This window comes from Petromyzon marinus, chromosome 35 (genome assembly GCF_048934315.1).
Source record: "Petromyzon marinus isolate PM22_M1 ecotype Great Lakes invasive population chromosome 35, UKy_Petmar_22M1.pri1.0, whole genome shotgun sequence".
Lineage (NCBI taxonomy): Eukaryota > Metazoa > Chordata > Hyperoartia > Petromyzontiformes > Petromyzontidae > Petromyzon > Petromyzon marinus.
Window position 1 is genome coordinate 4,011,224 of NC_133701.1, and position 25,084 is coordinate 4,036,307.

Consider the following 25,084-nt stretch of genomic DNA (forward strand, 5'->3'; position numbering starts at 1 on the left):
AGATGTCGTCAGTCCGCGGCTCTTTAAGCACGACTTCGTGACGTTATTTACGAAGGACCACCACCGTCTCGTATTCACCACCACGGTCCATTGCGGCTCTTGAAATGTTGAGAGGTTTTCTTATACTGTACCGAATTCGAACAAAAAATGCACTTTTCGATTTAAAGCTTTCGTGACTGCAATGATTCATCTTCTTTGGTTCTTTCGGTAAAGTCACGTAGAATGAGAATAAAATAATAAATTGATAAAATAAAATAACACAATAATATTCTCACGACGTTTCGGCCACAACACAAGCGGCCTTCATCAGGTGAAGGGGGCGAGACTGTCTGGTAGGACAGCGCTGGAGTGAGAGAGCCACGTTCAGATCACGGCTTTTAAGCTGTGTGAGAGGAACAAAGAGCCTTGACAAAGGGATTAGCATAAAATTTAGCATTGAAATGGCTGAATGATTAGCTTGTGACTGGTCACAGAAATAGCTATGTTAAAAGTTAAAGCATACACATCCGCAGAGGCCCCCATTGTTAAAAGGAATTAGCATAGAATTTAGCATTGAAATAGCTAAGTTAAGGCATACACATCCGCAGAGGCACCCCTTGACAATGGGATTAGCATAGATTTGTACTAAGTGCCTCGGTGAATGTGTATGCTCTGACTTCAACGTAACTATTTCTGTAGCAGTTACAAGCGAGTCACTCAGCCATTTCAATGCTAAATTCTATGCTAATCCCATTGTCAAGGGGTGCCTCTGCGGATGTGTATGCCTTAACTTAGCTATTTCAATGCTAAATTCTATGCTAATTCCTTTTAACAATGGGGGCCTCTGCGGATGTGTATGCTTTAACTTTTAACATAGCTATTTCTGTGACCAGTCACAAGCTAATCATTCAGCCATTTCAATGCTAAATTTTATGCTAATCCCTTTGTCAAGGCTCTTTGTTCCTCTCACACAGCTTAAAAGCCGTGATCTGAACGTGGCTCTCTCACTCCAGCGCTGTCCTACCAGACAGTCTCGCCCCCTTCACCTGATGAAGGCCGCTTGTGTTGTGGCCGAAACGTCGTGAGAATATTATTGTGTTATTTTATTTTATCAATTTATTATTTTATTCTCATTCTACGTGACTTTACCGAAAGAACCAAAGAAGAAAAAATGCACTATTTGTTATTTTGATTTCCGACCCCTGGGCTAGGCTGCAGCAGAAGCGGATACAGAAACATCAGCAATGCTGTAGCCGTAAAAGTATCATAATCATTCAACCTGACAAGTCATCATCATCAGCAGCAGCAATAGCATAAGCTACAGCATCATCAGCAATATCATAAGCTACAGCAGCAATAGCATAGGTCACAGCAGCAGCAGCAATAGTATAGGCAACAGCATCAGCAGCAATAGCATAAGCTACAGCATCAGCAGCAATAGCATAAGCTACAGCATCAGCAGCAATAGCATAGGCAACAGCAGCATCAGCAGCAATAGCATAGGTCACAGCAGCATCAGCAGCAATAGCATAGGTAACAGCAGCAGCAATAGCATAGGTCACAGCAGCATCAGCAGCAATAGCATAAGCTACAGCATCATCAGCAATAGCATAGGTAACAGCAGCAGCAATAGCATAGGTCACAGCAGCATCAGCAGCAATAGCATAGGCAACAGCAGCAGCAATAGCATAGGTCACAGCACCATCAGCAGCAATAGCATAGGCAACAGCAGCATCAGCATCAGCACAAGGAAGAAAAGCGGAGCTGCGCTGGCGTGGGCGGAACCACGCACCCCCAACCTCCTGGCTCAGTCCCTTCACATCCTCCACTCAGGGTGTAGGCGACTTAGTGAGAGCGAGCGAGCGAGAGAGATCGCCTACATTTTTGGTTGGACGAGGGAGAGCAAGCTCTAAGAGCTACAACTTCAACAGAGAGGAGACGAGAGAGCGAGGGAGAGCGAGAAGGGAAAGCCTTGAGCGCTCCAGAAGTGAAGACTCAAGGATCACCCCGGGATCGGCCATGGCGGTAAGGGACGAAGGATGGGAATGTTTGGAGCAGCGGTTCTTACCTAACCTTTACTACAGCCTTGCACCCCTTTGGTTCTTGATGAAGCAAAGTAGTTGTACTTACGTGGCCGTGCTTAACTTGTCTTTTCGATTATTTACCTACTATAAAAAAAAATCAGGCCATGTCTCGCACCCCCACCCCACCCCAGAAAGAGCATCTCGCACACCTAGGGGAGCGTACACCCCAGGTTAATAAGGGCCGTACTGGGTCTAGAACCAAATATATGTTGCGGAAGTTGATTCAGCGCGTGGGTGGATTTTGATCGGATCTTGCGAGTTATATCAGCGGTGGGCGATTTGTAATTCAGATGCCCTCCGAGAATCCGTTAATAATGATACACTTTGTCCTGGAAAGCCTTACTGAGTCTCAATACCCCTTTGAAAGGAGGGTCGTGCTACATTGGAATGTTTGGACAAATTTTTTTTTTACCGTACGAGAGTTTTGGAAGAAATCGGAAGACGCGGAAAACAATAAAGTAATAAAAAAAAAGTACGAGGATGGAGCAGACACAAAAGCTCCACGCGTGTTAATTTAAAGAATTCACCGCTGGAACTGCTGCTAACTTTTTATCCCAAACCTCTAACGCCACCCAGTCACGCTTCTGCGTGAGCCAGACTCGCGGTTTGTTGGACTTCCGAGATCCAACGAGAGACGAAGGCATTCCGGGCGAACCGCCTCGAGTCGTGCGCGACAAAAAGTTGGGAAACAAGACGCTCGGATCTCTGAATTTTTAATGGATCAATGAATACGTTTAAAAAAATGTTTACGTAATTTTTAGTGGCAGAGCGCGTATTACTGTGTTCGTGATGAAATCCGAATTGTTGGTTACAGAAGTAGTGGGAATTTCGTTATATATATGTTTTTTTACATTATTAATTCACATTTTCTGGTTCGGGTGCGTCCATATTTACAGGGGTCGTTCGGAATGTTTGTTTCAACTTTTTTTTAATCCAAAATAAACACGCGAGGGATGGGGGGAAAAAAAGATGAGGGGTTGGTAATCCCTAATTAATGAACTACAAATGTTGTGCTGTGGCCCAGATATTAATAGAAAATACCATACCTCCCAACGTAAAAGCACAGTACAGCACATCAAGCAATCTTGCTGTACTGTATCCTCTGCTGGCCGGTAACCGTAGCTTCCCCCTCGCACATATTGGATTGAATCATTGCTGCTTATCAAACAATTATGAATGATTTCTGCTCTCAGACAAAGATCCACCATATAGCCTTAACAGACTGTTGTGGTACAGTGAGGGAAAAAAAGTATTTGATCCCCTGCTGATTTTGTACGTTTGCCCAATGGCAAAGAAATGATCAGTCTATAATTTTAATGGTAGGTTTATTTGAACAGTGAGAGACAGAATAACAACAAAAAAATCCAGAAAAACGCATGTCAAAAATGTTATAAATTGATTTTCATTTTAATGAGGGAAATAAGTATTTGACCCCCTCTCAATCAGAAAGATTTCTGGCTCCCAGGTGTCCTTTATACAGGTAACGAGCTGAGATTAGGAGCACACTCTTAAAGGGAGTGCTCCTAATCTCAGCTTGTTACCTATATAAAAGACACTTGTCCACAGAAGCAATCAATCAATCAGATTCCAAACTATCCACCATGGCCAAGACCAAAGAGCTCTCCAAGGATGTCAGGGACAAGATTGTAGACCTACACAAGGCTGGAATGGGCTACAAGACCATTGCCAAGCAGTTTGGTGAGAAGTGACAACATTTCGATTTAAAGCTTTCATGACTGCAGGGATTCATCTTCTTGGTTCTTTCGGTGAAGTCACGTAGAATGGAAATAAAATAATAAAAATAAAACATAATAAAATAAAATTCTCACTTTATTATGTTTCATTTTTATTTTTTTATTTCCATTCTACGTCACTTTACCGAAAGAACCAGGAAGAAGGTGACAACAGTTGGTGCGATTATTCGCAAATGGAAAAACACAAAATAATTGTCAATCTCCCTCGGCCTGGGGCTTCATGTAAGATCTCACCTCGTGGAGTTGCAATGATCATGAGAACGGTGAGGAATCAGCCCAGAACTACACGGGAGGATCTTGTCAATGATCTCAAGGCAGCTGGGACCATAGTCACCAAGAAAACAATTGGTGACACACTACGCCGTGAAGGACTGAAATCCTGCAGCGCCCGCAAGGTCCCCCTGCTCAAGAAAGCACATATACATGCCCGTCTAAAGTTTGCCAATTAACATCTGAATGATTCGGAGGACAACTGGGTGAAAGTGTTGTGGTCAGTTGAGACCAAAATGGAGCTCTTTGGCATCAACTTAACTCGCCGTGTTTGGAGGAGGAGGAATGCTGCCTATGACCCCAAGAACACCATCCCCACCGTCAAACATGGAGGTGGAAACATTATGCTTTGGAGGTGTTTTTCTGCTAAGGGGACAGGACAACTTCACCGCATCAAAGGGACGATGGATGGGGCCATGTACCGTCAAATCTTGGGTGAGAACCTCCTTCCCTCAGCCAGGGCATTGAAAATGGGTCGTGGATGGGTATTCCAGCATGACAATGACCCAAAACACACGGCCAAGGCAACAAAGGAGTGGCTCAAGAAGAAGTACATTAAGGTTCTGGAGTGGCCTAGCCAGTCTCCAGACCTTAATCCCATAGACAATCTGTGGAGGGAGCTGAAGGTTCGAGTTGCCAAACATCAGCCTCGAAACCTTAATGACTTGGAGAAGATCTGCAAAGAGGAGTGGGACAAAATCCCTCCTGAGATGTGTGCAAACCTGGTGGCCAACTACAAGAAACGTCTGACCTCTGTGATTGGCAACAAGGGTTTTGCCACCAAGTACTAAGTCATGTTTTGCAGAGGGGTCAAATACTTATTTCCCGCATTAAAATTCAAATCAATTTATAACATTTTTGACATGCGTTTTTCTGGATTTTTTTCTTGTTATTCTGTCTCACTGTTCAAATAAACCTACCATTAAAATTATAGACTGATCATTTCTTTGTCAGTGGGCAAACGTACAAAATCAGCAGGGGATCAAATACTTTTTTCCCTCACTGTAAGTGCTGTTAGCGTGCACCTATGAAGGCCCGGCACAGGGGCACATGATGGGGTGGGTGGCCAACACTACGCCTTTGTCTCCCCAGTGGTGATGTTTACACATCACACCAGGTACTCATTACGAAGGACAAACGGTAGTAATAGAGAGATGCCTCTGGCACCCATGACACTAGTCACGACACATTGTTAAGCTTGTATGCGATTTTACTTCCAAATACAAATTTTAAACACGGTAAGTGCCACTACTCGCAGCTGCAGGGGTATACAACGAATAATTGACTCTCACACGGACAATGTAACGGATGCCTCTTCAGTATTACAATCGATCCACGGTGGCGAGATGTTAATAGACATATCTCGGACCGCATCCGCGAACATAAAGCAGACTTGAAACACGGTAGGACGAACTCCTCTGCCGTGGCAGATCACTGATATAATTCAGTGGGCTCACATGACATTGACTTCTCCAAGACGGAGGTTCTTTGCAAACCAACCGGCTACATGAGAGATTCGTTCATGAGGCCATTCACATATACAAGCACAGAGACAATTTCAACCGAGAAGATGGATTCTGGCTTAGTAACCACTGGAAAGATGTTTTAAATCATTTCTGTTCTTAATTAATTGTATTTTTACGATGACCTTCAGACCGCAGCTCCTTCGCCAGCATTGACTCTTAATACCTCTCACACCACGGTTAATGGTATGGTTTGTCAACATGGAGCATAATAGCGCCTCGCAGCTGTCTCTCTCCCCCTCCTCTGTTCCGACCATGGACGAACTCGTCCGTCTGAACGGGGCCCGTAGCTATCCGTGGTGCTAAAGTTGAGGGTAAGAATCCACCCATTTTTTCGCCATATAGCATTGTGATATATAACGACTTATTGTTGGTAGCTTAGCTGATTGGAGAATATAGAGTTTATTGATAACATTAAGGTAATTTATATTTTAGTTTTTATTGGTTCACTATATAGTACTGTGAATAGCTCAGATGTGTAGGCCTTGACTTCAACATAGTCATTTCTGTGACCAGTCACTAGCTAATCACTCAGTTATTTCAATGCTAAATTCGCCTAGTTATTTCAATGCTAAATTCTCCTGTTTGATTTGTACTAAGTGCCTCAGTGAATGTGTATGCTCTGACTTTAACGTAGCTATTTCTGTGAGCAGTTACAAGCTAATCACTCAGCTATTTCAATGCTAAATTCTATGCTAATTCCATTGTCAAGGGGTGCCTCTGCGAATGTGTATGCTTTAACTTAGCTATTTCAATGCTAAATTCTATGCTAATTCCTTTAACAAGGGGTGCCTCTGCGGATGTGTATGCTTTAACTTTTAACATAGCTATTTCTGTGACCAGTCACAAGCTAATCATTCAGCCATTTCAATGCTAAATTATATGCTAATTCCTTTGTCAAGGCGCTTTGTTCCTCTCACACAGCTTAAAGGCCGTGATCTGAACGTGGCTCTTTCACTCCAGCGCTGTCCTACCAGATAGTCTCGTCCCTTCACCTGATGAAGGCCGCTTGTGTTGTGGCCGAAACGTCGTGAGAATATTATTGTGTTACATTATTTTATCAATTTATTATTTTATTCTCATTCTACGTGACTTTACCGAAAGAACCAAAGAAGAAGAGATGTTAATACCTCGCCTGGTATACAGGAGGTCGTGGGTTTGATCCCGACCCTGACGCCTGCTGCTGTATATTTGGAGTTTGCGTGTCTCTCTCCGCGTGGTCACGTGGATTTTTCTCCGGGTCCTCCGGTTTTTCCCTCCACATTTGTAAACATGTGTTTAGAGTATTTCGCTGATATAAATGTCCACGTGATAACCCGCTTAGTTTAGCTATCATCTGTGGCCAGGTCGCTTCTGAAAAACAGCTACACGGCTCAGTGGGCCTTGCCTGGTCAAAAATAAGACTAGTTGGTTAGATAGCTCGTTAGTTCGATCCTCATCACTTGGTTGCTGCAGCACGGAATGCCGACTAATGACGTCCACGGTGTCCGCTGTTCGTGTTTTTTTTTTGGTGGGCGCGCGCGGAAACCGAATTCAAGGACTTCCGCAACATTCGCAAGATCTTCAACGCCCCGCCCAAAGCCTCCCCCAAGGTAAACCCAGGCCCGGGGGGGGGCAACTCGGCCGTCCTCCGGACCCCGCGCCCCGCGAACCCCTCCATCCCCTCCCAGGCGAAGGGACTCGGTGAGGACGGCGGCTGCTGCTGCTCCAAGGCTTTGGAGCGGACAAAGAAGCCGGAGGAGCTCATCAGCGCCTATGACCACGGCGTGATGCACCACGATGTCGGCGCGGGCAAGGTGAGGAAGAACACCTACGTCTTTCAAGGCGCTTTCGCCGACGCCGCATCTCCCAGATCGGCAATACCCAAGACCCCTGAGCCGCCCGCGGTGAAGCAGCCAAAACGCCCGTCGGCGCGCCACAACTCCCCGTGCCCGGTTCCGCCGGAGCCGACCTCGCAGCGCGCGTGGCGACCCGGTGCGGGACAGGCGCCGCTCGTCAAACGTCCCTCCCCCAGCTCCCCGTGTCCTCCCGAGGTCGCCAGAACATCGAGCGAGTCTCCCACCGCCGGGAGCAGAGGGGAAGGGACGCCCCAGAGGAGGATGCTGCCCTCGAAGGCGCAGCTGGGACCGCCGCCCGCCAAGCCCCCGCGACCGCCCGGCGGACTCAAACATCCAGGTTCGACTCCAGCCGATGTTGGTACACATGGTATTCGATGTTGGTACACATGGTATTCGATGTTGGTGCGCATGGTATTCGCGCCATTCTTATAGCGCTGGCATAGCATGGAGGTGATGTTGCTCCGTGGTTTTTTTCCAATGAGGTTATTTTCGAGTGAGTTTCAAGCCTGGTGAATTTGGACCATGATGCCGGCACGCATGGCTTACCCTTTTTCGAATAACTCGCGGGATCTCTCGTGTCCTCTGTGAAGCAGACGGCTTTTATATATTTTGGTCAATACAGCGGCAGTAATCACAATCAGGGCGGTAGCTGGCTCAAACCGTGCACCCCTGCTGCAAGCATCTTACAATCTTAATAATCTGTTAAAAGGCAACCCAACGTCTGACTCTGTGTTTGAATAAGTCTTCGGCAGTCGTTGCGATTCTGTCAAGTGGGCTGCATCTCTATGTGTGGCGCTGGCGACCCGCCCCCTCGTGCGCCGTCCTGGCCTTCTCACAGGTGCTGCTCGCTAACAGCACTTGCCCCAACAGTCTGTTAAGGCTATACGGGGGGGGATCTTTGTCTTTGTGTGACCACGCAGTATCCCCCGTGGTGCATGTTCCCGTGTCGGCGCTGCCACCACGTCAGGAGGCCGCGGTGGAGGATTCGGAACTGTACGTAGATGTGGTGTGAGTATGAGTGCAGCCATTAATGAACACATATACACACGCAATGTTAATTTGCGACCAAGTGAGAAGCCCCACGGGCTATTTGCTAAGTCAGCTTTAATGCGCCCGATTCCGCCAGCGCTCAGAAGCTAAGCGGGGGTTTTGAGCCTGTATAGCACTTGGATGGGCGACGACAATTGATAACAGGTGTTGTAGGCTTCAGGGGAAATGTAATGGTGCATTGCGGCAAATAAATGTGCCTGTGATTCTTTCTTTTAACTCGAGAGCTAAGAGGAGCAGTACAGGAATGATCACCCGTACGAACGATCACATTCTATAGTTCACGGGCATGGTGGCGAAACGACACCAATGGTGCCCCCCAAAGCTGGTCCAGTGAAACCTTGGATTGCGAGCATAATTCGTTCCGGAAACGTGCTTGTAATCCAAAGCACTCGTATATCAAAGCACTCGTATATCAGTTGTGATCACGTGACGCTTCGGCAGACAAAGCGTACACGTACTACTCGTATTGCAAGACCTCGCTCGTTTATCAAATTAATATTTATTTAAAATTTTTGCTCGTCTTGCAAAACACTCGCAGACCAAGTTACTCGCAATCCAAGGTTTTACTGTATTATACTTGGAATGATCGTCGTGCGTACTGTTGTATGTTTTTGAATTCCGAACGGTGCAGTGCGGTGGAGTATCCTTTTACTGAAGTCACCCTCAATGATGTTGGCGATTAAAGTTGTGAAACCTGTGGCTGCATGGACGGGTTTTTTTTTCTTCATGTAAATTAAAAAAAAACAAATGTTGCTTCCTTGTTTTTATTTAAGCACCCCGTACTTTCAGCATTCTTATTTCAAGACACCGCCAAACTCGTTTTATAATCTATATAATCTGTAACACGTAGGCTTTTGTGACAAATATCATCCACAATGCAAGTTTTATTTTTGCGTTAGATCGCGTAAATGTGATTACTGGAGAAACGTCGTACTCGGATTGTAAATATTGTGGATTTTCTCTCCAACGCACCGGTGTGCTGTACTAGTAACGAATTGCAACGTTCTGTTCATGTGACAACCCTTACTAATTGGCTGTGTCGGGTGGTGGCGGGTTTAACGACACTTTTATATTTATGTGATCTAACCCAAAAAAAAAACCTATGTAATCGTCCACGCCATCTGCCCGAGGTTCATATTCTCACGTGTACGTGAACAAACGTGCTGCGTTTAGACAGACGAGACAGAAGACGGCATTTATATTTATTATAAGCGAGAGCTTAAATGTGACAGACCAAGGCAGGTGCGTGGCAATTATTATTTGTTTTTTCAGTCCCTAAATGTCTTCCGATTGTACGCTCATTGCCACGTAATGAGACAAAGAGACAGTGTTATTGAAGTTAGTAGGGGAGTTAGAGTGGCATGGTCGGCTACGTACGGTGTGAAATAAGTTCTACATACATACATACATGGGGTGCGTGGGTGGGGGAGGATGATCGAGATGAGTTGAAGTGGGACCAGCGTATGAGTTGACTCACTTAAGAGCAACAGTTGCCCCCCACCTGCCAACCCCTATGATAATAAGGAATAGTAGTCATATTCGTAATAAATCTTGACGTAAAGCTTTCGTGACTGCAGGAATTCATATTCTTGGGTCTTTCGGTAAAGTCACGTAGTTGGGATAAAAAATTTTTACCAAAAACTACGACGTTTCGATCGCAACACAAGCGGTCGTCACCTGATGACGATCGCTCGTAATTTTTTTGAACCTACCTACGTGACTTTACCGAAAGACCCAAGGATACATATTCGTAACGTCAATTATTCACCAAGGAGTGCCTTCCCTCTTACATCTCAAGATTCGCTTTTTCAGGAGGCTCCTGCATTCAAATGTGGCGACGAGACCAGTTCCGCTAATGAGAGTTTGGCTTGGGAGATAAAAAAAAAACTGCAGTGCCCAGAGAAAACCCACTGGAGCATACGAGGACAGGGGGCGATGCTCGGAACCGACATCAGCTGGTCACATTTTGTAGCCTCGGCACCTGGGAAATCTCTTGTGGTCGCCTGTTCGAGAATGAACCAGGCTTGAAAATTCCCCCTTAGACCCCACCCCCCCGAAATCTTGACGAGATCGGGGCTGCATTTTGAGTGATTCCGTAAAAACATTCTAGAAATCCACGCTCGCAGGCGTGTATAGTGAGGGAAACAAGTATGTGATCCCCTGCTGATTTTGTACGTTTGCCCACTGACAAAGAAATGATCAGTCTATAATTTTAATGGTAGGTTTATTTGAACAGTGAGAGACAGAATAACAACAACAAAAATCCAGAAAAACGCATGTCAAAAATGTTATACATTTATTTGCATTTTAATGAGGGAAATAAGTATTTGACCCCTCTGCAAAACATGACTTAATATTTGGTGGCAAAACCCTTGTTGGCAATCACAGAGGTCAGACGTTTCTTGTAGTTGGCCACCAGATTTGCACACATCTCAGGAGGGATTTTGTCCCACTTCTCTTTGCAGATCTTCTCCAAGTCATTAAGGTTTCGAGGCTGACGTTTGGCAACTCGAACCTTCAGCTCCCTCCACAGATTTTCTATGGGATTAAGGTCTGGAGACTGGCTAGGCCACTCCAGGACCTTAATGTGCTTCTTCTTGAGCCACTCCTTTGTTGCCTTGGCCGTGTGTTTTGGCTCATTGTCATGCTGGAATACCCATCCACGACCCATTTTCAATGCCCTGGCTGAGGGAAGGAGGTTCTCACCCAAGATTTGACGGTACATGGCCCCGTCCATCGTCCCTTTGATGCGGTGAAGTTGTCCTGTCCCCTTAGCAGAAAAACACCCCCAAAGCATAATGTTTCCACCTCCATGTTTGACGGTGGGGATGGTGTTCTTGGGGTCATAGGCAGAATTCTTCCTCCTCCAAACACGACGAGTTGAGTTGATGCCAAAGAGGTCCATTTTGGTCTCATCTGACCACAACACTTTCACCCAGTTGTCCTCTGAATCATTCAGATGTTCATTGGCAAACTTCAGACAGGCATGCATATGTGCTTTCTTGAGCAGGGGGACCTTGCGGGCGCTGTAGGATTTCAGTCCTTCACGGCGTAGTGTGTTACCAATTGTTTTCTTGGTGACTATGGTCCCAGCTGCCTTGAGATCATTGACAAGATCCTCCCGTGTAGTTCTGGGCTGATTCCTCACCGTTCTCATGATCATTGCAACTCCACGAGGTGAGATCTTGCATGGAGCCCCAGGCCGAGGGAGATTGACAGTAATTTTGTGTTTCTTCCATTTGCGAATAATCGCACCAACTGCAGTCATGAAAGCTTTAAATCGAAATGTTGTCACTTCTCACCAAACTGCTTGGCAATGGTTTTGTAGCCCATTCCAGCCTTGTGTAGGTCTACAATCTTGTCCCTGACATCTTTGGAGAGCTCTTTGGTCTTGGCTATGGTGGATAGTTTGGAATCTGATTGATTGATTCTGTGGACAGGTGTCTTTTATACAGGTAACAAGCTGAGATTAGGAGCACTCCCTTTAAGAGTGTGCTCCTAATCTCAGCTCGTTACCTGTATAAAAGACTCCTGGGAGCCAGAAATCTTTCTGATTGAGAGGGGGTCAAATACTTATTTCCCTCATTAAAATGCAAATCAATTTATACAATTTTTGACATGCGTTTTTCTGGATTTTGTTGTTATTCTGTCTCTCACTGTTCAAATAAACCTACCATTAAAATTATAGACTGATAATTTCTTTGTCAGTGGACAAACGTACAAAATCAGCAGGGGATCAAATACTTTTTTCCCTCACTGTACGTACAGTACGCGCCAATTGCACTGGAAAAATCCCGCAAACACCCCGTGAGGCGTTTCTGCGATGTAGTACCGGCCATTCCGCGCGTTAAATTATTTCTGTGCGGTCAAGCGTTTCGGCTACAGTCTTACCGCGTTGAAGAGAAGCCGGTGGCATTGGCCAGCCTTCGCAAGAGTTGAGCGGAGTTTTTTTCCGCTGCAGAATTAACGCTGTGGCTTTCAATGCCCCAAAAGGGTGTCGAGTCAATGAGCGTCAAAGTGATTTTCCGCTCAAATGAGCATTGATGGCAATGCTCATTTCCTTCTTTACAGCCGAGGTCGGGGGTAGAAATTCCACTTTCAAACTGTTGAATTCCCCACAAAATAATACTCGTTTTATTGACCACTCCGATGGTCTGATGACCCGAGTCAAACCACCCCCCTCCACCCCACCAGGACTTGAACTCGCAACTTTCAAATTTGCGAGCGGCTCGCTCCACTGCTGAGCCACCGTCACCATGATTTTTATTGGTTGCTGTTCTATAAGTCGACTCATCGGGGTAACATGAAAATAGTTTGAGAAGGGAACAAAAAAGTAGCCTCACCTCCATTTCCCCCATGCGCCGCTGGACGGGAGGTGATGGGTGTGGTGGGGGGGGGGCTTTTGTGACATCGACATCGCCAGCCGCGTCACTCTGGACGTGGCTTGTCGAGGGGTTTCCTGCCTTCGGTATGCAGGGTGTGGTGGCGGGCAGCCTTGTTTTTTTTTAAATGGCCTGACTAATCGGCCACGACTCCACCATCTGTGCGCTATGAAGAAGGGCCATTGCCCGAAATGTTGCCTATTGTGTATTTTTTAATTTTGAAGGCAGCGCTAATGACACGTTCGTTGAGGTTTTTCACGAAAGAAATTCGTTAAAAGTTTTTGTCAATTATTCGGCTTAATGGAGTAATCGTCCCAGCTATAGTTGTGAGTGCATCGCCCCCCTCCCCCCAAGCTAAGCGCGTCACAAGTCGTGACCGCTATTTGAGCTGCAGATTTTAATCATTCACAGCCTGGATAATACAATAACAGGGCCTAACCGTAACCTTTTTTGGATGAGCGTAGGCGTGTGCAGGTGTGTGGGTAGTGGTGGAGCGATGGCTAGCACACTGTGCTTGGTTTATAACAACCTTGGTTTCATTTCCTGCTAAAGATGACATCGGGGTTGAGTAATACCTAAAAACTCTGGATCTCTCCCCAAGGTCAATGACCTTGTGTGGTGTGTAAATATCACTATTGGAGAGACAAAGGTCATGGGTGCTGGCCACCACCACTGCCTTGTGAGCCGTGTCAGTCTCAATAGGTGCTCGCTAACAGCACTAGCTCTGACAGTCTATTAAAAGGCCGCGTGGGGGATCTTGACCTTGCAGATGTGCATGTAATTTGTCAGTTTGTGTATGGAGGTGAGTGTATATTATATGGGTTGAATTTCTCACTCCGTACTTTCTCTGGTGGGCTGGTAAACTGGAGTAGACACGTAACTCGTAGGCACAGCCACAGAGAGAGGTATTTCTGGATGCGGGGCACCTGGCGAGGGAATCTTTTCCGAGTCATAGGACCGGATAGGTCTGGCTGAAATTAGCCCCTGGGTGTAAATGTAGGTGCGTGTCTGTATATATTCGCATGCACGCGCACAAACGTTTCAACATTTATGTCTGCGCCAATTTCCTACGTAGGCCGCCGAATGACGAGGACATCTACGACGACGTGGTACCAAAAGGGCATGAAGAGGAAAAGGAGGACAACGAGGTGGTGAGCATCTGCACGTCGCAGTCATCAGCTACGGTCAATCCACTGCTGGATGAACGCCTCCCCAAGCCAGCGCTGTCTCCAACAGAGTTCCGGGAAATGACGTTCCACCTAGCACCCGCGCGCGGGCCGATTTTGATCTCTCCATCTTTGCCGTTGATGCCCTCTTGGGCACTTTCACTCCCTTTGGTTTGCCATTCTGTTGCCAGTCTTGTCCGCGAGCCATCATAGATTCTCACGACTTGTACTGTCCCAAGTCCACTTGACTGCTTTTGTGGTCGAGACTGACGAGTGGCAGTTGCAGGACACTTTGGTAAAGTTTGGTGAAAAAAAAAAACCAGCGTGACTCGCCCGGCATGAGATGGCATCCATCCATCAATGGGTAACGGAGAAAACTGTGTGCAATGCAGCATGAGTCTTGTGTGGGCGGAAAGAATGTGGCCGGACTGGAATACCGATATCAAATTGTCGTACACCGTTTTGAATATTGTGTGCTCGTGCGTGGAAATTATAAGAAAAGTGCAGAATACTGCACAGCTTTTTTCATGGATTTCCACGTGTACATTCAATGCCTTAAAAGCGTGTGTGCCTCACTATAGCTCACGTGAGGGGATTTTACACGCAGCTGCCGCTTTGCTCCCTGAGAGGGAAAGAATAGTCTGAATTTCAGTCGAGACGCTGTAAAAAAAACAAATCAATGTTTTCCATGTGCAAATCAGTAACGTGGTTGGACGGGTTTGTCTCTTGGTGGCCTCTACAGTGCGTGCATGTGAAATGTCTAACCTGAGTTGCACGAACAGTTTGTGGATATATCAGTAGTATTGTTTCACCGTCTTAACAATTCTATGAATTGCCATGATTAAAGAATCGTTTTTTTATGGTGAATGTAGTGCCTCTAGTGGCTGCGGATTTCACTTGAACCAGTAATGGGAATTGAAAGTAATGTATTATCACATGCACAGTTAAAAGGCGTGTATCGGGAGCAATGTCGCCATCAATCTGCTCGTATCTACGTGTGTGTGTGCGTGATGTGACCTGGTGCGGTGTGTAAACATCAGCACCGGGGAGACAAACGCGGCTGGAGGTAGTGTTTCGATTTAAAGCTTTCGTGACTGCAAGGATTCATCTTCTTTGGTTCTTTCGGTAAAGTCACGTAGAATGAGAATAAAATAATAGATTGATAAAATAACACAATAATATTCTCACGACGTTTCGGCCACAACACAAGCGGCCTTCATCAGGTGAAGGGACGAGACTGTCTGGAGGACAGCGCTGTCCTCCAGACAGTCTCGTCCCTTCACCCTTCACCTGATGAAGGCCGCTTGTGTTGTGGTCGAAACGTCGTGAGAATTTTATTGTGTTATTTTATTTGATAAATTTATTATTTTATTCTCATTCTACGTGACTTTACCGAAAGAACCAAAGAAGATGAATCCTTGCAGTCACGAAAGCTTTAAATCGAGATTCTTGTATTTGTTTGTCACAGGTGCCAAGTGATAAATATTTCCGGGGGCGTGAGGGGAGCGGGGATTACGATGACATCGTGACTCCAAGCAGAGGGTAAGGGCAAGGCATGGGCGTCTGGACCCTTGTGCATATGTACACGTATGCACTCACCCAATTGACAGCAGTGATGTGACATAAAAATGACATTTAATAACTAGCAGTTACTATTGTTGTGATTATTTTGGGGAAGGCACGACCGTACACACCGTTAAGAGTTGGCGAACCTCTCGACTCGAAACACAGTTGGAAAATTACGATGAATCGCTGCACACGTGCGTTATCGGTAAAGTCACGTAGGTAGAAAAATAATAGATCACGACGTTTCGATCGCAAGACAAGCAATCGTCATCAGGTGGGACAACCACAGCAAGAAAAAACTGCTACTTCAGCAGTTTTTTCTGCTACTTCAGCAGTTTTTTCTTGCTGTGGTTGTCCCACCTGATGACGATTGCTTGTCTTGCGATCGAAACTTCGTGATCTATTATTTTTCTACCTACGTGACTTTACCGAAAGAACCAAAGAGTGTGGATTCCTGCAGTCACGAAAGCTTCAAATCAAGAACGAAAACAGCTTTGCCGTAGCAATTCTCGGACCGTTAACAAGCGGCATCAAAGGGGATCACTTAAGACTACTATTAAGACTAAACTATATTCTATTTTACCAGGTAAGTCCCACCGAGCTATATAGCTCTTTTTTTAGAAGCGACCTGGCAATAAATGACCGCTGAACGAAGTGGCTTATCACGTGGACATTTACAGGAATAGCCAAATACTCTAAACGCATGTTGAGTCTAAATGTGGAGGGAAAAACCAGAGGATCTGGAGAAAATCCACGCGACCACAGGGAGAGCATACAACCTCCAAATATACAGCAGGCGTCAGGGTTAGGATCAAACCAACGACCTCCTGTATACCAGGCGAGGTAGTTAACATCTCGCCACCGCGTGGCGACCAACATCTGTCCACCGTGGATCGATTGTGACACTGAAGAGGCATCCATCACATTGTGTGTGTAGGAGTCAAATATTCGTTTCATACATTCCCTCTGAGAAGCTGTCTCTGATTGGGAGGCCCTGATGTTCATTATGAGGGGCACTTCCTAACGGTGTGTAGTTAGGATAGGTTAAAGAACCTCCAATGTGCTAATGAGCAACTTGGCGCCTGGGTGTTTTAATAAAGATGTCCTTTATTGACCCAGTAAAGCCCAGACTCTTATTTAGGAGCGCCGTGTTAATATTGGGATGTTTGGGAAATTCCATTGAGGACTGTTTGGCACGAGGGAAGAAACCAGGGAATGTGGAGAAAAACATGAACACACCAGAGGGGAACCACTCAAATGGATTCACGAAACCCTCACTGCACTGCCATCTACTGGCCACCTCGCAGCCCAGATCTGCATTCCAATGCAGCCTCTCATCCCAATACTTAATAGGCCCAAACCCCCTGCTTCAGCTTTTGATGGCCAAACAGATCCATGATAATGTATCTGTACCCACAGGCCTGCAATGTGTGGTGACAGCAAGGATTCTACGCGAGGTGGGTGATACCCATGCACCATCTTTGTCAGATAGCAGCCAATGTGTAATAATAATAATGATGACACGTGGTGATCAGTTTTACAAGTTAAACAACAACATATTCAAAGCTGGTAATCAAATACAATTTATGCTGAGGTTTTTGTTTTCTCTCCACACACATGGTTGTTTACAGTGGTAATTATAAAGATGTATTGGAGCCCTTAATCGTTACATCCAGGTAAATTTACTGGTTTGTATTCTTGGTTCTTTCGGTAAAGTCACGTAGAAGGGAAACAATAAAATAATAAAAATATAAAACATTAAAATTCTCACGACATTTCGACTGCAACACAAGCAATCATCATCAGGTGTGAAAACCACAACATGTGTTTTTTTAATTTTCTTGTGGTTTTCACACCTGATGATGATTGCTTGTGTTGCAGTCGAAAAGTGGTGAGAATTTTATTGTTTTATATTTTTATTACTTTATTGTTTCCCTTCTACGTGACTTTACCGAAAGAACCCCAAGAATATGAATCCCTGCAGTCACGAAAGCTTTAAATCAAAATTTACTGGTTTGTGGTCTGTTTATTGCATTAGTCATCAATGGCAAAGAGTTCCCGTCACTGTTCCAATGAGGTGACCCTGTATCAGTGGTAGAAATTCCGCGTTACTCTGGCGGGAGCTAGGCGATCGGATATTAAAACGTCCCAGGTAACTGAATATGGTAGGGACCACCTAAATGGACATCACGCCAAGAATACGGAAGCGGGAATGTCACCCATTGAATTATTGATCCGTGATGAGTCGGCTTACAGCGAGTTTAGCGTAATTGGGCTTTAGGACAGAGCTAATGTTGGGATGCACCGATTTAAAAAAAAAACACAGCTTTCTTGCTCTGCTGGTGACCTTCAATATGCACTTGTTTTTCCTAATGAAAATGAAAGGCCAGCCTGCTCACCGGGAGAGTGGAAAATACGATGATGTCATGCTGCCGGAAAGCACTGGGTATGATGAATCAACATCACTCGCATGCTGTGTGTGCAAACGGCTTACTATCGATTATTTATGAGGTTCGAGGGTTTGCCGAGGAATCGGAATACTACAACATATCGCACGATATAGGGTCCACGATAACGCCATGATCTGTTTTGGCTAAATATTGTGACAGAGTTGCTCTCTTTTTATCGTCTTATTTTTATGGGTAAATATACTGTGTAGGAACCTCCTGGTTACACCACCAGCCCACAGGGGATTATTGTGTCCATCCATCCGTCGTGCATCCAAAAATGGGAGGGGTGGGGCTGGGTGGGGAGGGTGGGGAGGGGCTGGGTGGAGGGTGGGGAGGGGCTCGGTGGGGAGGGGCTCGGTGGGGAGGGTGGGGCTGGGTGGGGGAGGGGTGGGGCTGGGTGGGGAGGGGCTGGTCACCCCGTGGTGCCCTTATAAAACTCAACGTTTAACCTTCTCACGCCGGCTTGTGCCCGCCCTCACATTCGGGCATATTTTGCGGAATACACCACGTGGTGGTGCTGTTGACCCTGGCCATTGACCGAGCAACCAACGTTCCTACCAGCTCCCTCCGCAGGAATGTGTTTTGGGAAATAATCACAATTCAAACGAAATATGTTACCACTGCTATACACTTACTAGCTTTAGGCTGACCCTGTCTCGTCGGTAAAGCCATGGTATCTACTTAAGGACCCGATTTAGGAAGCGCTTCACTCGAGATCTGAGCTTCTGTAAACTACCTGGTGATGCTGGTTGTGAGATCACTCTCCAACCACAACACCGGCGGTGGTGCTGCTGCTGTTGAAGCAGTAATACATCACGCTCGTTCAATCCACGTGACACTTTTATTAACTGGCTGTGTCGTATGGAGGAGGGTTTTCCAACACATTTTTTTTTATTTACGCGACCTAACCCGAAAGAAACCCAATTATGAATGTTCACAACAAGGCACAATCAGCGATACCGTCAAATATTGACGCTCTTTGATTCCCACAGCTCCACGGATAACAATGACGGCTACTTCACAGTGGGAGGTGAGTATCTTAACATCTCATTCTCACCTTAACCTTTTCCCGTTCTCAGACGTCTGCAAGCTGCAGGGTGGGTGCCGTTCACCACTGAACCTCAGAATGCAAAGTCAGTTAGCATTAACTTTATTCAGAAAGTGAGTTTGCTCACCACAGAGAACCGTTACGAAACACGACCGCACTCTATGACAGCTGGTGCCAAACTGTGCCACACAGCCCTCCCCCATTGCCTTGTGGGTGCTTCGGTACCGATCAAGTTATTTGATTTTAGTTTTCCTTCCGATTCTGTTCCATCGGAAGAAAAAAACCCATGACGTACGTGTACGATCACGTACATGTACAGTACGTCATCGGAATGGGAAAGGGTTAAAACAACATGCAGGGTCCATCAGATAATGAATTATTGTGGCAATGTTCATTGAGGCGTTGTTCTTCTCCCGTGTACAGCTGAGCCAGTGGTTAAAATTCCACATTCCCATGACAGGGGCGAACACAACCATGGGTACAATCACTTGACCCCGGATGGAGGATGGTCAACTCCTAAGCAGGATTTAAACTTGCAACCGTCCGATTGTGAGCCACTCTTAGGCTGTGCCACCTGGCCCCGGGTTAGTGTCTATAAAGTGATTCTGACGTTAGATCGATGAGCACTAAAACTTTATTTCAAGCCTCAAGCAAGCGTGCCTTTCTCATGTCAACGATGGCCCAAGTGAACTGGTGCTGGGTGAATGAGATTATGCCCGAAAAGTTTGGGCGGTTCCCGGCTCCACGTGACCGAGCCGACCATCGCTGCTGAGCTTCTGGATTGGGATCCACGTTTCAGCCACTGGTGATTTAAACGGCGTTCTCAGGTGTAGGGAGTTGATGGTTATCAGGCGTTTTTTTAACTTAATTTGTCAAAAATCTGAGGTGAAAAAAAATCGGTGTGATTGGCATGCGATGACAAATCTTTACTGAGTGTTAATAGATGTGCCCTTCAGTGTGGACAGAGGCACATTATAGTGACTTCCAGAGTGCATCATCTTCTGGGGCAATTCCCTGGCATGACTAGATTCAAGTGCTCCGAATGTACATTTTCATCTTATTAACATGCCTCCAAATGTTTTAACACATCGTAGGCTTTTGCGACAAATATGATTAATAATACAAGTTTTTTGGCTTAGATTGCGTTAGTATGCGTCGTAACCCGCCACCACCCGACACAGCCAGTAAGGTTTGTCACGTAAACAAAACGCGCCAATTCGTTACAAAATGCACAATTGCAAAAATAAGGCTATGCAAGTACTTATATTGTGCACAGTATGTGACACATGCGTGAGCTCGCTTCTTATATGTGCACGGTCCTTCCTTGTGTTAGCGGATTGCAATGAGGAAATCTACGATGACATTGACAACTACTGTTCCACGGAAGAGAGGTGAGGCCGACGCACCGCAAGTTTGTGCACGTATGATATGTCTGCGTAGGTCTCGATGCCCTGTCGGTGACAACCAAGTTATGAAAGGTTAGCGTCGATGTTTTTCTACGAGCCGATGTCACATTCCTCGTTAGGCCGGCAGGACTTGGCAGTGGAAAACACTGAACGGGCATCGGGAGCAGGTGATGCCTCCAGTGCGATTGGGATTTCAGTCACTCCACAGAATGTGTGCATGCCCTTTTGCCAATCCATTAGCAATGTCATGTGGGTCGTGGAGATTATTTTAGTACGGCCTTCGGCCAAGAAAGTCACCAAAAAATTGCGCACGAACGACGCATTCACGCAAGCACCCGATGCTCCATTTTGAAGTTTAAAAATGAAACATCTTTGAATTGTATTGTTTTGAATTAGATAATTTTATTTCTTCATTAAAAGCTTATCATTTTACATCTGGAAGACTTAATTGAAAACGACATTTCACGTGAATTTTCTCTCGTCGTTAAGTAGATGGCCTTGCTGGTGGTTCGGTTCGATGCGGACTTTCACCTGGTTGGGATTGCGGGATCGAGATAAGGCGACATAGAGCAGCTGGCTGTGCGAGAAAATCGGTGTCTGCGGATCGATTCCAAAGTAGTCGAACGTCTGTCCCTGCGCCTCCGTCGTTCATGCAGGGGGCATGCAGGGGGCGTGTAGGTTTACAGCGCCCCCTGCATGAATACAACGGAAAGTGCAGCGTTTATCACAGATAAAGTTGTGCGCTTATATGAGTATATTTCTCCCAGATGCCCAGCGTGGGTTGGTAAAGGTGGGGAGCATAGACGCGGGAGCATAGGTAGTACAGTACAATTGATTTGCTGCACTGCCTTGTTGATGCCCTGCAGCAACCTACGTGTACTGTAATCACCCGTCCAAGTGCAAAGAAGTCTGAAACCTGCTTAGCTCGATGCTATCGGACATATATTGGGTTACTTGGTCATAGACCAACACCGACTACTCATTGTTTAAACGATTTTTTTTTGACTGCTTATCTTGTGTTGTTTCTTCCTCCTTGGGTCTTTTCCCTCCACGATTCCCCTAACAGTGACTCTCATCCGGACTGCGGTATGATGTACTGGCCTGATGGAGCAGGTAATTCAATTTAATATTGGAATGTCTGACAAGAGTCTCAATACTTAGGATAACCGGCCCAATTAATTTCCAAGGCGCGTATAGACGGAAAGCCGAGGAACCTGTGTACAGCCTGTATATACAGGTAAGTCCATTGAGACGACACCGTGGTGAGACGTTATCTCACCTGGTATGCAGGAAGTCGTGGGTTCGATCCCGACTGTAGATTTGGAGTTTGCATTTTCTCCCTGTGGTCGCGTGACCTTTTCACCGGTGTCCTCCGGTATATCCCCGCCACATTTAGTATCGACATGCGTTGAGAGTATTTGGCTGCTATACATTTCCACACGATAAGCCACTTCGTCGAGCCACCATTTGTGGCCAGGTCGCTGCTGAAAAAGAAAACTATATAGCTCGGTGGGCCTTCACCTGGTAAAAAAAAATTAAGTTCAGTTCATAGTTTTTGTTAGTCCATGAGGGGACAACACTCAAAAATAGGTTCATGGACCTGCTTGCTTTTAACAATCATTGTCTAACTCGAGCACCCAGTTGGTTGGGGGACCTCCCAAAGCGCTGGATGTGACAGGGTTGCTGGCTCCAATCCATCGGACATGGGCTTGGAGGGAAAGGAGAAAATGTATACCTAGACATACTCCTGCAGCAGTGCAACCGTGCCTACATCAACCAATACACGATTGCACACTGGGTCTTTTCGTTTATTTCCATGCTGTAATTTGAGGTTTCTCTTCTACTTTGTTTACACATTTGCGTTTTTTTTGCTTAACTTGTTCAAACCCTGGTCTGTCTACAACCCGGCACTTTTCAAAAGGATCATCACTCTTTTTTGTCTCGACAGGCGCCGATGCTCATGCGCCCACGAACTCGGCTCACTCCCAGGGGTACGTACCCCACACTATCACCGGTGTAACGCAGCGAGCACCGAGGCATAAACAATTACTGCCGTGGATATACTGCTTGTTGTAGGCGTTTCAGGTTGTGCTGTATATCTGGTTTTGGGATGCTACCGTCTTTTGGTTTGGCACGATGTCCAACGTTCTGCATCACGTGCCGAGAGCTTCTCAAGGAACATGGAGTGAAACGTCAGATATCCTGAACATCAGAATCGGTGTCTTTTAAGACTGGAGGAATCCGATGAGCTATGAAGCTTTTTGACGATGTCCGGAATCACAGATGTCCAGTACATCAACGGTACAACCTGAAAATACAGCAGTCGTACAATGCATATGTACAGCTTTTTGTCAATCCACTGCCTCATTGACGAGGACCGTCTCCCACCCTGTGGGACGGACACGTTTTAAATAGCCATTCTGGAATATGGGTGGACTTGACTGCACAGGGCACGTGACAAACCCATGGCTGACTGGAGGAAGGCCAAGGAACGACAACTGGATAAGAGGAGCAAGACTGGGAACAAGGAGCTGCTGCAGCTACAGAAAAAGTTCAACGTAAGCTCACCCATGCTATCAGTGCTTGAATATTAATTTTTATTCCGGTTCCATTCCCATGACGTAGACATAAGTACATCAAGACGGACTCAGAAGAGAAACTGACGACATACGCGTACATCATCGGAATGGGTGAAGTGATAACGATGAGCCATCCTGGTCACCTTTTCAGTGCTTTTATTTCTCACGGACAGGTGCATCTGAGCGAGGACAGTCCCGTGATGTGTTGCACGGAGGTGATCCAGCCCAAGTCGCGCGCCCTCAAGAAACTCGAGCTCGCCGTGGCCATAACGGACACAATAGAGATCCTGCACTTTACGGACGAGTACGCGATCTGCCGGAACCAGCACGGAAAGTGTACGTGTATGCGCTTTCATGGCCAGTGACAATTAGGTTTAATAACTGGTAGCTACCAGGATTCAAGTGGTACCATCTCGGTGCTTTGTTCACCCACCCCTCAAAATGGGCATTCTGGGTTTACTATGCTTGGTAATATTGCTTATTCTTACACAGGACTTAACATCTCAAAACTATGGGCATGTGAATCTACTGATCGTATGGAAGCAGCGTTACCAGCAGCACGAGATACTGCTGTGTGGAAATGCCTTCCCCTACGATTCATGCTGCAAACTCATTGCCAGCATTTTACATTTTTCTCATTCTTTTCCAGTGCCTCTCATATACAAGTTTCTGTACAAGATGCAATTAAGATGCCATTTAATTACAAATTGCTTGTGCATGTATTCTCCTTGCCCAACTTGAAAATGGTCACCGTACAATCACAAATGTGGTAAATTCAAATCTTTACTCACCCCGGAATATTATTTTTGCATTCTGACCACCGGCATGGAGAATGTTAATGATACCTTTCCTTTTCAGATGGCTATGTGCACACTTGTCAACTGCACATGAGTAACGTTCAAGAATTTGAGTAAGTATCCTGTACTAGTGATGAATTAGCATGTACGCGACAACCCTTACTAGTTGGCGGGTTTTAACGACACATTAATATATTTACGAGATCTAACTAAAAAACCCTATAAAGTATCCTCATTGGACAGTATATTCATTGGGTAGCAAGTCGTCAATGGGTGTGGCCTAGCGGTGCTTTTAACGTACTTTGTATTACAGGTCCAGTGAATTGTACGCGGACGTTGGCACATCATGTACGTACTATTCCCTTCACATTAAAAACCCATATTAAGAAATACAGAGCAGATACTGGGAGATGTTCATCACAATCAGCGTTTCAAGTAAACATGGAACGCTATAACTGTGACGAGTAAAATGCACCTTGTGATAAAGAAATATGGGAGACATTTAACTCTCCAGTGCTCAAATAGTATGTCATGTTTATCATACACGTCATTCATTCTGATGTATGTGTGCTATTTGATTTCAGTTTATGACGTATGAACTTGGACTGAAGTACCAACTGGATGGAGGAGCACTTTGTTATAATGCTGCTTGCCTCTAAAACGTATTTTTACAGCTTTAAACAGTTTTAATAAGTGTGTACGTTTTAAAATACCATCTGAATATTTTTAGATTTAAGTTTTACAAGTGCTATATTGAAGGAGTGTTTTTATAACTTGCCCATCAGAACTTAAATGAGGAATGTTTTTAAATAGCATTTCCCAACTCATGAAATTCACTATAAACTGCAATTTGGATACATGTTCTTGTACTTTGGGGTGCAATAGAAAATAACAATGTTAAACTTTAAATCTGCTTTATGTTCCCGAGAACATTCACAACTCCCACTTGGAATATTGGATATTTGGATTTACTCCACTTGTTAAGACTTAAGGTTGTGGTGAGAATTTTGGGAGAGTTTTGCTACCATCACACATTAAGCTTGAAATTGAATGTTTTTGGTGATGACAAGTTACTTGTAATTATATATTATACCAACTTGGGTAATGTAAACATATGTATTTACAGATATGAAAATGTAAACCACAGTAATGTAAAATAAAAAAAGATACCACACAACTTGCAGTTGTATGC

The 25,084-nt window shown here is 45.5% G+C and overlaps 1 protein-coding gene across 4 annotated transcripts; it reads left to right on the forward strand.

The window, feature by feature from the left end:
- Positions 1–1,669: 1,669 nt before the first annotated feature.
- On the forward strand, positions 1,670–25,069 carry LOC116948876 (uncharacterized). 4 transcript variants are annotated; one of them, XM_032966078.2, is made up of 16 exons: positions 1,671–2,004; positions 7,149–7,785; positions 8,369–8,456; positions 13,956–14,031; positions 15,515–15,588; positions 17,032–17,069; positions 17,998–18,058; positions 19,055–19,092; positions 20,444–20,501; positions 21,583–21,629; positions 22,465–22,507; positions 22,966–23,074; positions 23,269–23,431; positions 23,954–24,005; positions 24,206–24,240; positions 24,477–25,069. In XM_032966078.2, the coding sequence occupies exons 1-16, from the start codon at positions 1,999–2,001 to the stop codon at positions 24,488–24,490; spliced, it is 1,539 nt and encodes a 512-aa protein (XP_032821969.1). In that variant the 5' UTR covers positions 1,671–1,998; the 3' UTR covers positions 24,491–25,069. The 4 variants fall into 4 exon arrangements, with proteins under 4 accessions (XP_032821967.1, XP_032821969.1, XP_032821968.1 ...); XM_032966076.2 differs by having other exon boundaries at positions 1,670–2,004; positions 24,206–25,069; XM_032966077.2 differs by having other exon boundaries at positions 1,672–2,004; positions 8,369–8,441; positions 24,206–25,069.
- Positions 25,070–25,084: the final 15 nt, after the last annotated feature.